Below are 14,806 nucleotides of genomic sequence, written 5' to 3'. Positions count from 1 at the left end.
TTATTGTACACTTTTGCATCTACCAATAAAATATTTTTTTCCTATAACATTTAGAGTTACTATTGATTTATTTAAAAAGTAAGATTGAACTTAGGTTAGCTACCTCATTTAATTAAGAAATAAATATCCCTCTAGGCGGCAAATAAAGCCAGAACCCTAGTAAACCATTCAGAGAAAATAATTCATTTTTCTGTTGTAACCCAAATTTGGATTCTAAAGTGTTTCATTAGAAAAGAATCTAAACTCTCTTATTTAAGACTTTAAGTAAAGGAAAAGATGGGGGGGGGATGCAAAAACCATGTATGGAAAACAATAATTTCCATTAGTTTTTACCTTTTTGTAATAATGTATGTATGAACAGTCTCCGAAGACCAAAGGCAAAAATGTTATTGTCTACATTTACTTTTTCTAATCAATACCAGACATGGCTAAAATAAAACAGACCAAAACTTTAGATATAATATTTGCATCAAAATGTCAAAGAATTTAGTCTTGCAAGTGCTAGTTCTAAGGGAAATAAAAATCTATGTTAAGTTTATTTCAAAAGTTAGTATTTTAGACTTTACTTGAAAAGCAAATGTTTAATTTCTTCATAAGTTTGTAGGATTTTTTAGCTAGTCTTGGTGTCCCTATAACTTATTTATAGCATTAAAAACCTCTTCCCTCATTTATCTCCTTTCTTTCACAATTGGGGAACGACATCAATAGCTTGTCATTCCTTATTCCCAACCATTTCTAAAATAACTGCTGGTGACCTTCAAGCTATTAGCTACATAAAATACAAACCCTTATTTGGTATGATTTACGTGACTCCAGTGTTTGTTTACCCATCTTGTCTGGCCAACTGCATAGATCATAGTAAACCACAGACACACAATTTCATTTATGCCAGGAAGATAAAATTCTTCCTCCCATAGCTGTCATAGGCCATGGTGACAATTACATAACTTTTATCTGATCATTTGTAGTAAAAAAAGGGAATCAGAGAACTACTCAGCTCTACTAGTATTTATACAACTCATTGAATCCCCCTGAGCCTCAGCAGTCTCTCCAACCCTAAAATTCTCCATTTCACTTATTACCATGGGATGAAAATGACCCATAGTCAAAACGGCACAATCTTCACAAGCAGTCATACTATAGAAGGCAAATAGCAATTGCAAAAAATTGTATATATTAATGAGAAAAAAACTTAAAAATCTTTGTATCTAGTCTGTAGAATAATTTGAAAGTCTCACTCGAACAGCTATGGATATACACTCATTTTGGCCTAGAGCTTCGGTAAATTCTTGGCTAAAATATAATTACTGTCTCCAGTGCATCTTGCATATGACAGGAGATACTTCAGAACATTTTCTCCAAGTTGTGAATTTTATATAAAAGTTTGATCAAAGACCTCAGATTTGTTTGCCTTAAAAAATAATGTTTTTGAATCACTGTACAAACCAGACACAGTTAAAATCAGGGCAGGCTTGTGTCAATCCCAATCCCATTCTGAAGACACCAAATGGAAAGCAAAGAAGAGTGATTTTGTCAGGTTTCACTTCTCTCTGGAATAGACGATAAACTCAGATGCCGGCATCAGTATTTGCAGTGTGAATATCAGTATGCTGTCTTTCAGGGAGTCTTTCTTTCTATTTTAGGAGCAGCCCTGCCCTTTGCCCTCACTCACCCACGTTTTCAGTGGCATCACTGTAAAATGCCCAGTCACCTCTCTCTGCTATCTTCTCTTATCATTTTTGTACTTTTAGAGATCAACGACAAGATGCTCTATTATGGGAAGGAGCAGGAACTTAGTTCTGAGGAAATCTCTGAGAAGCTGGAGTTGGCCCAGAAGATGCTTGAGGCGATTAGACGCCGTCAACCATTCCTCATTCAACGAGAGCTCGTGGATGAGGAGGCAGATGAAGCCCAAGAATGTAGGTATATTCAACTCAAAGAGCCCAGCACATGTCTGTTTTCTTTGTGGGTCGAGAAGCAGACACCAAGTCACAGGGCAACATTTGGTCAAAGCAACCAATTCCCAGTATTCAGAGATATATAGAACTTATATGTGGCTTCGGGGAATCATTCAGCATAATTTGACTATATGACCAAGATTTTAGATCCAGGCCCAACCTTGAGCTTTTGAAACAGCTGAGATTCCACAGGAATATGTAAAACTTTTACTCCTGAGCAGAAGAAATAAGGACTTAGCTTGGTGAAAACGTATAAAACAGGGGGTAGAAGGTTCACGGGAACGAAGTCCCATAACTACAGTAAAGGAAATTATATTGAGAAGCCAGTAAAGCTACAAGCCCAACAACATTGATGTTCTGAGGTCCATGAATGATTTTCAATGACTTTTAACCTCAGTGGAAAGTTAACATTTCCTTTAATGATGCCTATAGACATCAACTCACAGTAGTGTTAGCAAACCCCTGAGTTGGTCCCTGTATCAGCTATCAATTACTATCTAACAATCCACCTAAACATATTTATTTAAAATGATAACAATTTTTTTTTTTGCTCATGATTTTATTGGTTGGTAATCTGTACTGGACTCAACCCAGACAGCTCATCTCTGCTCCATGTGGCATGGTTGAGCTCACTCACATGTCTGAGGCCTTAGCTGAGATGGTTTGGCCTCTCCCTCCGTGTCTTACTCTCAAGGAAACTAGCCAAGGTTTGTTCATTTGTGGCTGCCTTTCAAGAGTGCAGGAATGGAAAGTGTAAGGTTTCTCAAATCTCAGCCTTAGAACTCAACAATGTCATGTCCATTGTCTTGGTCAAGACCAGCCCTGATTCAAGGCATGAGGAAATAGACTTCACTGTCGATGGGAAGAGCTGCAAAGCATTTATGGTCATTTTAATCTACACAATCAACAAAAGAAGCCATAGGTTTGCATATCATATTTTAGCTGTTGCTGTTATCTCAAAACATTAAGTTCATCAATAATTTGAAATTATAATAATCAGTCTCGTCTTTAAGTCTTATTGTTTAATTCTCTAATAAATAACATATATATTGCCAATTTGTTTTTAATATACTGGTCTCCTTTTTAATTTTATATATATTATTCTTTGCATTTTAAACACATTATAATAAAAGGGTCTGAAGGTTTTACTAGATTTAAAAAAGGGCCCGTAACGCAAAAAAAGTTAGGAACACCTCCCATAGATCATTTTCTTGTAATTGTCACTATCAGTTTCTGCTAAGAATTAATGTGAATATTCTAAAAGAGGAATATTCTTGACTTAAAGGCATATTATAATAACAAACATATAAAGTCAGTAAGAACCAAAGAATAATCTCTAGCCCTATTTCTGAGTCAGAATGAGGCCAGCAGTCAGGAAGTCTGGAGCACTAACATCACAGCCTAATGCTTCCATGCTGCTTGACTATTTTAGAATTTAACAACACTGCCTTGGGGAAGTGGAGCCAACTACATCTACCTAGCTGCCTTCCACCTGGTGAATGCATTTTCAATCACTTCCTTTACTCAGCCATTAACTTGTATCTTTTGCTCATGTGAAGTAAAAAAATACAAAATCTCAACAAGACAGACTGGTATTCCCTGGAGGAAATACAGAATTAAGGCACAATGTATGTAACTTTGATCAGACAACTAAGACATATACAAAGTTTAAGAAAGTATCATTGCCATTTAAATCTTTCCACCCAAATTAATAATTTCGGTTTGACCTAAAAGAACCTAACTAAAAACAGTGGCCTGGGGAGAATATAGACAATGAATAGTTGCGGACATTATTTGTCAGTATCAGACAATATCATTTTGGTTATTTTTAATAATAAAACTATAATATATTTAAATCCTCTTTATATGGTAAAATTAGTAATAATAATTTGGCTAATAATCAGCATAGTATAATGATATGGTTTCCACATAAAACATAATCTCAATGAAAAAGTTAATCAAGTTCTTCTTTTGGCTGACTGCCATCAGGAGTTCTGAAGCCCTACAAAATAGTATTTTTTTTTTTTTTACTTCAAATATAAAACATAGGCTATTGTTTGTGAACAACAGCTCAAATCTCTATTGCTAAAAAAGGCATAGCTGGACAAGTTTGCATCTCTGCTAAATGCTGATGGAATGGGAAGAGATGGGAGAAGTCCAGACTGAGTTTCTGTGTCTGTTTCTTCCCAGTGTTGAGCCAGGCTGAGAGCTGGCAGAGACTATACAATGATACTCGCTCTCTGTTTCCTGTTGTCCTGGAGCAGCTGGACGATTACAATGCTAAGTTGTCAGACCTCCAGGAATCACTTGACCAGGCCCTTGACCATGTCAGGGATGCGGAAGACATGAACAGAGCCACGGCAGCCAGGCGGCGGGACCACAAGGTACAGTAGACACTGTAACTGGAAACGCGCTTTATGCATTTAAGTTATACCAAGAAGGGACAGTTAATATACAACTTTTAAATATTCATATTTTTTAAGTACGTGTACATTTTTGCCACTGTAATTTGGCAGTGTAAACGTGTGCACCCAAAATCAAGTCGAAACCATTAGAATTGTTTAGCTTTTGCATTAATAAGAATGCAGTTGTTCTTAGTGTTTGTGACCGCATGTGTGGATGTGTTGCTTCTGCAAATGAATAAGCATTACACTATTCCTATGCCCGCCTTTTTTTATTCTGAGAGCACTAAAACACCAAAAGAACCCCAAACCATGTTCCTGAAAGGATATGTGTAATTTTTGGAAAGGCATAATAAATAAATCTCACCAGCCTGGCTGGTTAGCAGCTGCAGAGATAGGGAGTCTAATTCAGGCCAAGGTCATACAAATACAAACAGGTGAGGAAAATCCCAGACATGTCCATAGCTTGCAAAGGTAGTCAGTCAGTCATCCCTATGGAGCCAAGATTTGTGCATGCCCACACCTAGAGCGCTGAGAACTGCTGGTGTTCATATATGTCTGCTTTGAGCAAGAATGGTCATGTGATAGGAAGTCAGATGCATCTTTGGATATATTGATAAATATTAGAGTGAAAAAATAAGAAATAACTATGAGCCAATACATTAATTTAGTTAGTTATTTTTATTGTTTGCAAAACCAACTTAAACTAGGCTCTCTACGCTACATTTCTACATCTCAGTAAGTCATTGTAAAATGTCCTAAGTAAGGTTGAATTACACTTATCACTTTCTAATAGAGTCAATTCCTTAGTCAATATTTTTTAGAAGAATAATGTTCAGGATAGCATTCTTTGGTAAACAAATGCATACTTATGTTACACAACAGTTTAGAAGTATAACAAAAATAATTTCTTCAAGCAGATTTCAAGAGAGTTACTGAGACTCGACCTTATACCTGAATTTTTCCCTCTTGCCCACCCCCACATTTAGTCGATCACAGGATCCTGCCAATTTTACTATTGGAATATTTGTAGCTCTCTTTCCTCTTTTCTATTTCTCTACAACCCCTGGTTTGGGCCTTCATTTTTCAACCAAAATAGCCTTCTCCTCTCTTCTGTTCTTGATCCCTTCCAACCCACCCTCACTACCCTGCCAGAGTGGCCCACATAAATAACTGACATTTACCTTTTGCTCATAGTAAAAGTCTTTACTTTCTCCTTGTAACCTATAGCAGAGCCTTTGACACTATAGCTTGTCAATCATTTAGTGAATTATAAAATAAGTTTTGAGGGTTGTAACTGGCATTTTTTTTAAAAAAAGAAAAAGTAAAAAAGGAGTAAAATAGAATTGAAAATATCAAAGTACATCACCTATAGGAAGGTATGATTTCATCACATTTTTGGTTTAGTTATGTGTGAGTACTGTATTGCAACATAAAATACGTTTTTTGTTGTTGTTGTTGTTTTTACTGTGGGTCATGGTTAAAAACATTTGAAAGACACTGTCATATAGGATCATCTATGCTGTTTCCCAGGGCATGGGGGACCCTCTCTGATGGGCCCCTGCTGGCCTCCTCAGCCTCACACTACTAGCATTCCCATCTGCCTGAAAAGCAGACTTCTTTTCTCCTTCACCTGGATGACCCCAGGTATCACCTCCTCCAGGAGGCCTACCTCACCGTTCCTGATTAGCAAGTTCTCCTCTCCAGCAATCCCATAGTATGCTTTGTGCTCATCCCCTTCTGTCTGTGACCATCTGCTAATGAATCTGTCTCCCCAACTTGATTTAAGTATTTTAATTTTACATTTTACTGTTAGACCTACAGCATGCCTTAGAAAAGAACAACACCAAAATTCCAATCTTTATACAAAACAAAAATAAGCACCTAGTTTAATCATTTTGACGTGTTCCAATAGTAGCTATACAACTAATAATTACATATTTCTTTCACTATTCTGCTCCCAACCCCAAAGGGTAACAGAATAATAAAAATCTTTATCAAATGAATATAGGATTCTATATGTCAAAAGTAGGTTAAATACTTTTAAAAAATTTTATTGAATTTATTGGGGTGACATTGGTCAATAAAATTATGTTGGTTTCAAGTGTGTGATTTTATATCATTTGTATATTGTGTGTTTACCACCCAAGGTCAAGTCTCCTTCCATAACCATATATTTGACCCCCTTTACTTTTTTCTACCCTACCCTCACCCCCTTTCCCTCTGGCAACCACCATACTGAGTTTTTGTTTGTCTTGATAATTCACTTGTTGCTTTTCATTTTATATCCCACATATGAGTGAAATCATATGGTTCTTGACTTTTTCTGTCTGACTTATTTCAAACTTAGCATGATAGTCTCAAGATCTATCCATGTTGTTGCGGATGGTAGTGTTTTATCTTTTCTTATGACTGAGTCATATTCCATTGTTTATATGTACCACATCTTATTCAGTCATTCATCACAGGCCTCTTTGTTTATTTCCATGTCTTGGCCACCACAAATAATGCTGCAGTGAACATAGGGGTACATATATCTTTATGAATAAATGTTTTCAAGTTTTTTGGGTAGATACTCAGAAGAGGGATTGCTGGGTCATACAGTGGTTCTATTCTTAATTTTTTGAGGAAACTCCATACTGTTTTCTATAGTGGCTGCACCAATTTACATTTCCACCAGCAGTATATGAGGATTCCTTTTTATCCATGACCTCTCCAACACTTGTTAATACCTGTCTTGCTAATAATAGCCATTCTTACATGTATGAGGTAGTATCTCATTGTGGTTTTAATTTGCATTTCTTTAAAAGCACTGTGTAGAGATTCTTATAAGCCAAAGCTGTGCCTTCCTAAGACTGTTTCTATCATTTTTTTTTTTTTTTTTAAGGATCAGGAAACTTTTTTTTTTTTTTTTTTTTTTTTTTTTTTTTGCTTATGTGAAATAGATACTGAAGCATACAGAATGGTGCTAATTATGCCATCTTCATAATTATCAGTTTCCAAAACTTTTCGGTCAAGTTGACCATCTTCCTGTGGGAATATCTTTATTTGTTTCAAAGCTAATTTTATTCATTCTTCTAATGTAATATATGATAAGTGGGGGAAACCTTTAACTTGAAGCCTATTATTTTCCACCTACTGCAAACGACCTTATCGTGCAGTGCTGTTAACACGCAGCTTTGAAGTTTGGCTGTGACTTCAAGGTGTTACCAGTGTTCCCTTAAGGCGACCCAGATTCAGGGGCTTCCAGATAGGGTCAGAGTCTGGGGTCTCAGACTCTGGAAAAAGAAAACTGTTTTGAGAGAGCTAAATAATAACCAAACTTTTTCACCTCCCTTCCTTATAAACTTTAAAATAGTGCAGAGCTAGATAACTACTTTTCCTTGTGGAGATAAGAATAATTAATCTCAGGTAGTCATTTAGTATTAACCTTGATGGATATTGAGGGGAAATTGTTTTTTTAATATTCTTGCATTAAGAGGATATTCAAATAGGATGCTTTTCTGTCCCTAGACCTTTCCCTTTCCCTGTAGCAATGTATTTGGAGAAGATGGGTTCCATCTTCCTTTCCACTAAATCAGGAAAGACTTCAGGAAGTAAGAAAGACATTAAGATGAGCTTAGAAAGTCTTAATGTATGTCCTTTTATATCTAGGCTTTTATAATTATTTCTATGATATCCTAGATTATATCATAACTTATAGATTTCAACTCCAATTTAAATTACTATTTCTCAAGTAACTTCAACTCATTTTTCACTCAGATGATAACATGAGTCTTTTACTTTTTCCTCTTACTGTTTTATTCTATGCTGCTCTCAAACTCTTGAACTCATTTAAAGCTCCATAATATTTCTTCAGAATCATAACATCCTTGCCTCTAGAACCCAAAACTGAAGGTATGAATTAAAGCATTCATCAAAAAATATATTAGCAACTAGGACAATTTCTCTCTTCAAAACTCCTGAGCATCTAACATAATGAGCTCAGAGTGGAAGGAAACAAGATCACAATTTTGCACTTTGATGACAGGACCATTTTAAATTTTGAAAAGGATATTAAGATTATTTTATGTATGCATTATTTCTGTCCAGATGAGCTATTTGTATCCCAAGGTTGCACATGGTAAAAATTTTTTTTTAATTAATTCATTTTCTTATTATTGCAAATATAAAACCAACATTCCTGTATCCATAGTCCCACTTTACATTCATGAAGAGTCAAAGGCCCTCTCTGAAGTGTTATCCCTCTGAGATGATGACATTATAATAAAGAATCATAGCTAAGTGTTTTGAAGCTCCCAAATTGCTTACTTTTATTATTTCTACATCATAAATGAGAAAATTGAGCATCTGGTGGGCAGGATTCCCCAGAGGCACACAGCCGTCAGGTGGTGGGCCTGGGCTGGAAACCCAGATCTTTCTTGATGCAAAGATAGTGAATCAATACTGACCACTCTCCCTGATACTTTCTCTAAAGCCACCTCTTTGTCTCTCCCTTGTTCCTTTTTGAAGAAACAACATGACAAAGTAAGGGGACACGTGGAAAAGGTGAACACCTCCCTGAGGACGTCTTTAGACTCTTTGACAACTCCTCGTCTGACTCTTATGGACCTTGATGATATAATAAAGGTAAGAACCCATGTGACTTTTTCGGGTTTGCATTGATAGCACATTAGAACAGCAGCTCAGTGTCACAGAAGGATAATCAAATCCAATTCAATTCTATCAAGGTAGCTGGTATTATAAAAATAAGACCAGGTGACTGAATTTTTTAGTTTTTTTTCATTGTATGGTGGCCACTAGCCATGTACAGCTGTTAAATTTAAATTTAAATGACTTGAAATGAAATAAAATTAAATTGTTAATTCTTCCATCACATTAGCCATAGTTCAGGTGCTCCCTATCGCCACATGTGGCTAGTGCCTCCTACATTGGACAGCACAGATATCATCACCGAAAGTTCTCTTGAAAGTACAGCTCTAGGTCCATCCTACTCACTCTTTACACATAAGTCGTGTGTTTAATGAAACTGGCAATCAAAATCCAAAAGAGTTATACTTTTTAAAGTAGAAATTTTCCAATAAAATGCAGTGATCCAAACATCACTAAAGTACCCTTAGTTCATTTTTATTATCTTTGAAAGGGTGTCATTTTAAAGTCACCTGGTCACCATGCCATTCTTTAGCTATTTCAGCACCAGGCTCCTGTCTTTCTCTCCATCCCTACTCCCAACACTATCCTTGGTGACGCCAAAATCTAGATGGCTGAGCCCACCAGCTCTCAGACCTCCAGTTCTTTGAACTCCTGTCCAACATGCTTTTCCTCCAGTCCATCTCTTTTATCCCCCTCTGATGGCCATACCCAGGTTTTATCATCAAAAACAGTATCTCATCCCAAATCCCAGCTTCAAGCATCTTTCTCCCTGAGCAACAACTCTTATCTCACTTACTTATCTCAGACCACATGGAGCCCTCTTCCACTTTATTTATCTTATTCCTCCCATACCCTCTCCTGCCTCATTAAGCAGCTAAAATAATCAATGTAATTATTCTTTGCAACCACCTCTCATTTCCATATTCACCTATGCTCCTACTGTACTCACCTGAGAATTCTAACTTCATATCCCCAGGGAACCCAAGTACCTCCAGCATCATGGCAACACCAGTGCAGCCAACATGGCTGATGGGAAACTTACTTCCTGTTCTGTCAGCATGGATGATATTTGCTTCATGCTTCATTGAAAAAAAAAATAGAAACAAAGACAAATCCCCTCATCTTTTGTTCCCAAATCTACCCGCTTACCTGCATCCGTATCTAGACTTCTACCTTCCTTCCTATAGTAAATAAAGAAGTGTCTCTTTTCCTGTCATGGTCCAATCCCTCTACCCATGCTCTGAATTTTATTCTTCCTCACCTTGAAAACACAGTAGCCGGGTATGGCTCCAAAAAGCATGCCTTCTGTCTTCTCTTTCACCCAGTTCTTACTCTTTACTGGATTGTTACAACTCACATACAGATATGCTCTAATATCTCCTATCTTTTAAAATTTAAAAAAGAAAAAAGACCTTGCTTACATCTTCTCTAATTTCTGTTTCATTACTCTGCTCGGCTTCATGGCAAAATATCTAAGTAATTTACAGTCATTGTTTCCACCCCCTTATCTCCACACTGTCTACGGTACTCAACCTACTCCAAATGGAAATCCATGTCCCACTGAAACTGTGTTTGTCCTAGTCACCAGTGACCTCAATGTAGCATCTTTCTCCTCAACATTCTCAGCCTCGCATTGCTAACCATCTCTCATTTAAACACTCGGGGCTCCTGTCCTGGCTCCTCCAATAGCCCATTCACTTGGTTCTTCTCTCACCTCATTGGCCATTTTTTCTCAGCCTCCTTTACTGGCTTCACCACTGTACATCCTCTCTGTGGTAAATATTTAGGCTCTGCAGGCCACACACAACTGCTCTCCCTTATTCTTTTTGTTTTTTGTTTGTTAGGTTTTTTTTATATAACTTTAAAAATATAAAAATATTCTTAGCCATATAAAAATATTCTTAGCTATATAAAAATAGGCTTTGGGCCATACTTGGCACTGAGCTGGGTTGAACCCTGCTCTTGATAATGAAAAGCTCAGTGCTCAGTCCTGGGCCTTCCTTCCTATTTATACTTTCTCCCTAGTTGATCCCATTGAATCCCATGACTTTAAAGAGTAATTATATGCATGATTCCACATTTTTACCTTTGACTATGATACCTCAACTGAGTTCCAAACTTTAGATCCAAATGCTTACTCAATGTTTTCAAGCAAGAACTCAGCCTGGTTTGTAGGAAAATCAGTTTCATCTACCACTTTTATGTATAATAGACATGTCGAATTTAACACATTCTGAATGAAATCTGGTCCTTCCCTAGTCTCCCCCACCTCAGTACATGGCACAACCCAATAGCTCAAATCAAAATTCTGCAGTCATTCTTGATTTCTCCTTTCTCCTCACCCCCATTTCAGTGAGACCTGTTGGCCCCATCTCCAGAATGAATCCTGATTTCTTATCACTACCTTCTTCTCTGTTGCTACTACTTAATCTAAGTCACCTCATCCCCAATGTGAGCTGCCATAAGAGCCTCCTACTGATCTATTTGCTTCTACTTCTGCCTTTCAATAATCATTTCCCATGCAATAGCAGAATAATCCATCAAAAACATAAACAGATCACATTATTTCTCCCACATAAAATCTCCATTAACACTTATAAGAAACAAGCTCACTTTACTGTGGCCCATGAGACTCCCTAAGTGACCTGGCTCTGGCCTCATACCCTACCCTCTCCCTCACTCACTGCACTCCAGATTGTTACATCTCAAGTCTTCTCTATTTTTCCAACACACCATACCTTTTCCTGCCCCAAGATCTTTGCACTTGCTGTCCCAAACTCTTCAAATTGCTAGTGTCCTTGTGACCATTCAATCTAAGTGGTCCTCTTACCTTTAATCACTTTCCAACCTGTTGGAAATACCTGTTGTATTTTATTCAAAATATTTTTCACTCCTACATAGTAGTCATACAATAAATATTTGTTGAATAAATTAATAGGTAAAGGTGGAAAGTCCATGGTATTTTTTTTCTGCTTATACAATTAAAAATATTTTTTTCAAAGTATTATTTCCAAGATGACCAACCAAATGGCTAGAGGTTTAATACTGTCTCCATAAAAATAAACCCTATATGCCAGGGACTGTGCAACATTCTGGGAATATCAAAATAAACATAGTTTTTGTCTCCCAAGATTGTGTAATTTGGTGAGTGTAATATTCAAGTAAAAGGATTATAGTAATGAGGTATGTGGATAAATTATATATATATATAATTTATATATATATATATAGAGAGAGAGAGAGAGAGAGAGAGAGATGATAGATATACATACACACATACACATATACATACAAATATATGTATATGTGTGTGTGTTATATATCCATACTAAACTCACTCTAGAGTTGTTAAGGAGGGCTTCACAGAACAAGTGATATTAGAGCTACATTTGGAAAGATGAGTAGAAATTTTCCAGATAGATCAGACAGAAAAGAAAGGAAAGGTATTCCCCAGACAGGGAAAATAATGTGTGCAAGGACACAGGGGCCAGAAAAATTATGGAGCATTAAAACAATGATCAGTTAGTCAAGGTTGGACCCTGGGATGTAGTGGATGAGGAGTGGTGATAAATGATGAAATTGGTTAGAGAGGAGGAGTCAATTGATGAAGACATGCTAAGGAATTGGATTTGTTCCTGCAAAATAATAGCTGGTTTTGAGAAGGGAAACAACACAACCAGATGTGCTTAATTGGAAGATCACAATTCCTGATGGATGGCAGAATGAATTAGAAGACTAAAAGACTGGGCTCCGGGGAGGAAGTTAGATCACTCAGGGAGGAAGGGACTGAGTCAAACCCTAAGGAATAGCAGCTTTTAAAGTCTTCATCCTGGCCAATGAAATAGGAGACTGGGAGAGAACAGTGTCATACAGGCTAGCTTAGGTTAAGTTTAGTTTAGTTTTCAGATCAGAAACAGCAGAGCATGTCTAAATGCTAGGGAAGCAATCAGTAGAGAAGGAGTTGAAGATTCAGCAGAAATAGATAAATATATACTTATAGTATTGTAGGCTCATGTAGACCTGGCCTGAAATTTACTGAACTTCATAATAAGGAAGAATAAAGATTATCTTTTGATATTCTTTGGGGAAAATGTTTTAAGTTCTTCTAAATTCAATTCATTAAAAAAAATGTTTTCTTAAGAACACATCAGGAATTTACGCAGAAATAGATGGAGCCAGAAGTGAACTGCAGGGAAAGCTAGCCAACCTGAGTAACCTCAATCATGACTTAGTCCAAGAAGCTGTTGACCATGCACAGAACCTTCAACAAGAGGCTGAAGAACTGAGCAGGTAATATTCTGGTTTTAGAAATGCACATCTCTGCACAGGCTGAATAACTGATTTTTATTCAATTCTAAATCCCAGAGCTACTGGGATACAATGTTAATAGCTTGGTCTGAGGATTAGGTTTGCTCATTTATTTGTTTGTTGATGATGGTCAGTCTGAGAGCCAAACATTGTTTATTGCAATTACTTTAGGGAGACAGTTTTTAGATTTTTAAAAATCCGTCAGTTCAGGGAAAGGGGATTCTGTTTCACAATTATTAATAGGATGACCTAATGCATTTTGTTTAAGGGTATAACTGCTGCACAAAATATTATCAAGTATATCAGATTCCTCTGCAATGTCTAAATCTACCATCACCACCTATTAATTCCATGGGTAGCATTAGTTTTCCACACCCGAGTGGTTGGAAGTTGGCGGTGCAGCTGACTTCTGGTAAATACTCTGGACACTCCACAGTGCCCAGCAGGAACTAATTGATTTTAACACCTATTAAGAGAAAAATCAATGGACGATTTTTCTCCTACCATTTAGAAGAGAGTCGTGTACCCCTTGGGCACTAAATTAACATTAATTGAAATGTACTGAAAAATCGGAATTGAATTCATGACCCTGAAATAATAGATAAATAATGAGATGATTATAGAGAAATACTATAAATCTGGCAATTAGAAATAAGGATAGATAAAGGTCAAGAATAAAATAGGAATCAATTGTAATGTCTATTCAATATTTAAATAATCTTTTTATTTCGGATCGCCAAAATTTTCCAATTTTCTTCTAAATCTCCTGAGAAGAGAGTAAGAGGTCACATGTAGTTTTGGTGTGAGATGGTGTTATATCTACCAACTGTCATGCTCCCAAGAAATGTGCTTCTGATCAAGCCAATAAAATGGAGCTCAGATAAAACACTGCTTTGGATAATATGCTGTATTCATAGAGTATTATTCTTGAAGTCCATCCTCAGGCTCTCTTCATCCTTCTTTTGTCATTGTAATAACTGCATCCCACTGATTGGGATCTCAACACATACCTTCTCTAAATGCTGCTCTACAACAAGCAGTGTTCTGGCATGAATAAAACTGAGACAAAGGATTCAGAATAATCTGCAGAAGCAGGGGTGGGGAGTTGGTATTTATATTATAGGGGGAAAACTATTTGTCTCAAGAATGAGAAAAACCTTAATAAAGTGTGCCCTGGACCTAACCATGCTGAGGTTATGCACCCTCTCTGAGATTCTTGGTTTCTTTTATGGAAAGGGTCTAACAATACTGATCTGGTTAAGTAGTAGATGGGGATGATTGGCTTCATTCCTGTACCTGACCACAGCCACATAAATTCTCACTTGAAGAATTGCAGAATGTTGTTTTTAAATCATCATTTTCTTTTCCTGTGGCCACTGCCAAGCAGGCAGTTGTCATGGGTCCAAAACAGGGTAATCTTGGGGGGGTACCAAAGGCAGAGGAATGCAAAGGAAAGTCAGCTTAGGAAAACCTTGTCAAGCCAGG

General features: G+C 36.9%; 1 protein-coding gene across 4 annotated transcripts in view; it reads left to right on the top strand.

Annotated features, from left to right (window-relative positions):
* The window catches only part of LAMA4 (laminin subunit alpha 4), a 124,964-nt gene that overhangs the window by 67,580 nt on the left and 42,578 nt on the right, over positions 1–14,806 (top strand). For all 4 annotated transcript variants that reach the window (XM_016136979.2, XM_016136978.2, XM_016136977.2 and 1 more), the window contains exons 11-14: positions 1,752–1,919; positions 4,149–4,342; positions 8,873–8,989; positions 13,155–13,303. In XM_016136979.2, coding sequence (XP_015992465.2) covers positions 1,752–1,919; positions 4,149–4,342; positions 8,873–8,989; positions 13,155–13,303 — 628 coding nt within the window. The remainder of the gene's footprint in view (positions 1–1,751; positions 1,920–4,148; positions 4,343–8,872; positions 8,990–13,154; positions 13,304–14,806) is intronic.

The sequence above is a fragment of the Rousettus aegyptiacus genome, unplaced genomic scaffold (genome assembly GCF_014176215.1).
Source record: "Rousettus aegyptiacus isolate mRouAeg1 unplaced genomic scaffold, mRouAeg1.p scaffold_m13_p_1, whole genome shotgun sequence".
Lineage (NCBI taxonomy): Eukaryota > Metazoa > Chordata > Mammalia > Chiroptera > Pteropodidae > Rousettus > Rousettus aegyptiacus.
This window is presented reverse-complemented; position numbering and strand designations above follow the sequence as displayed.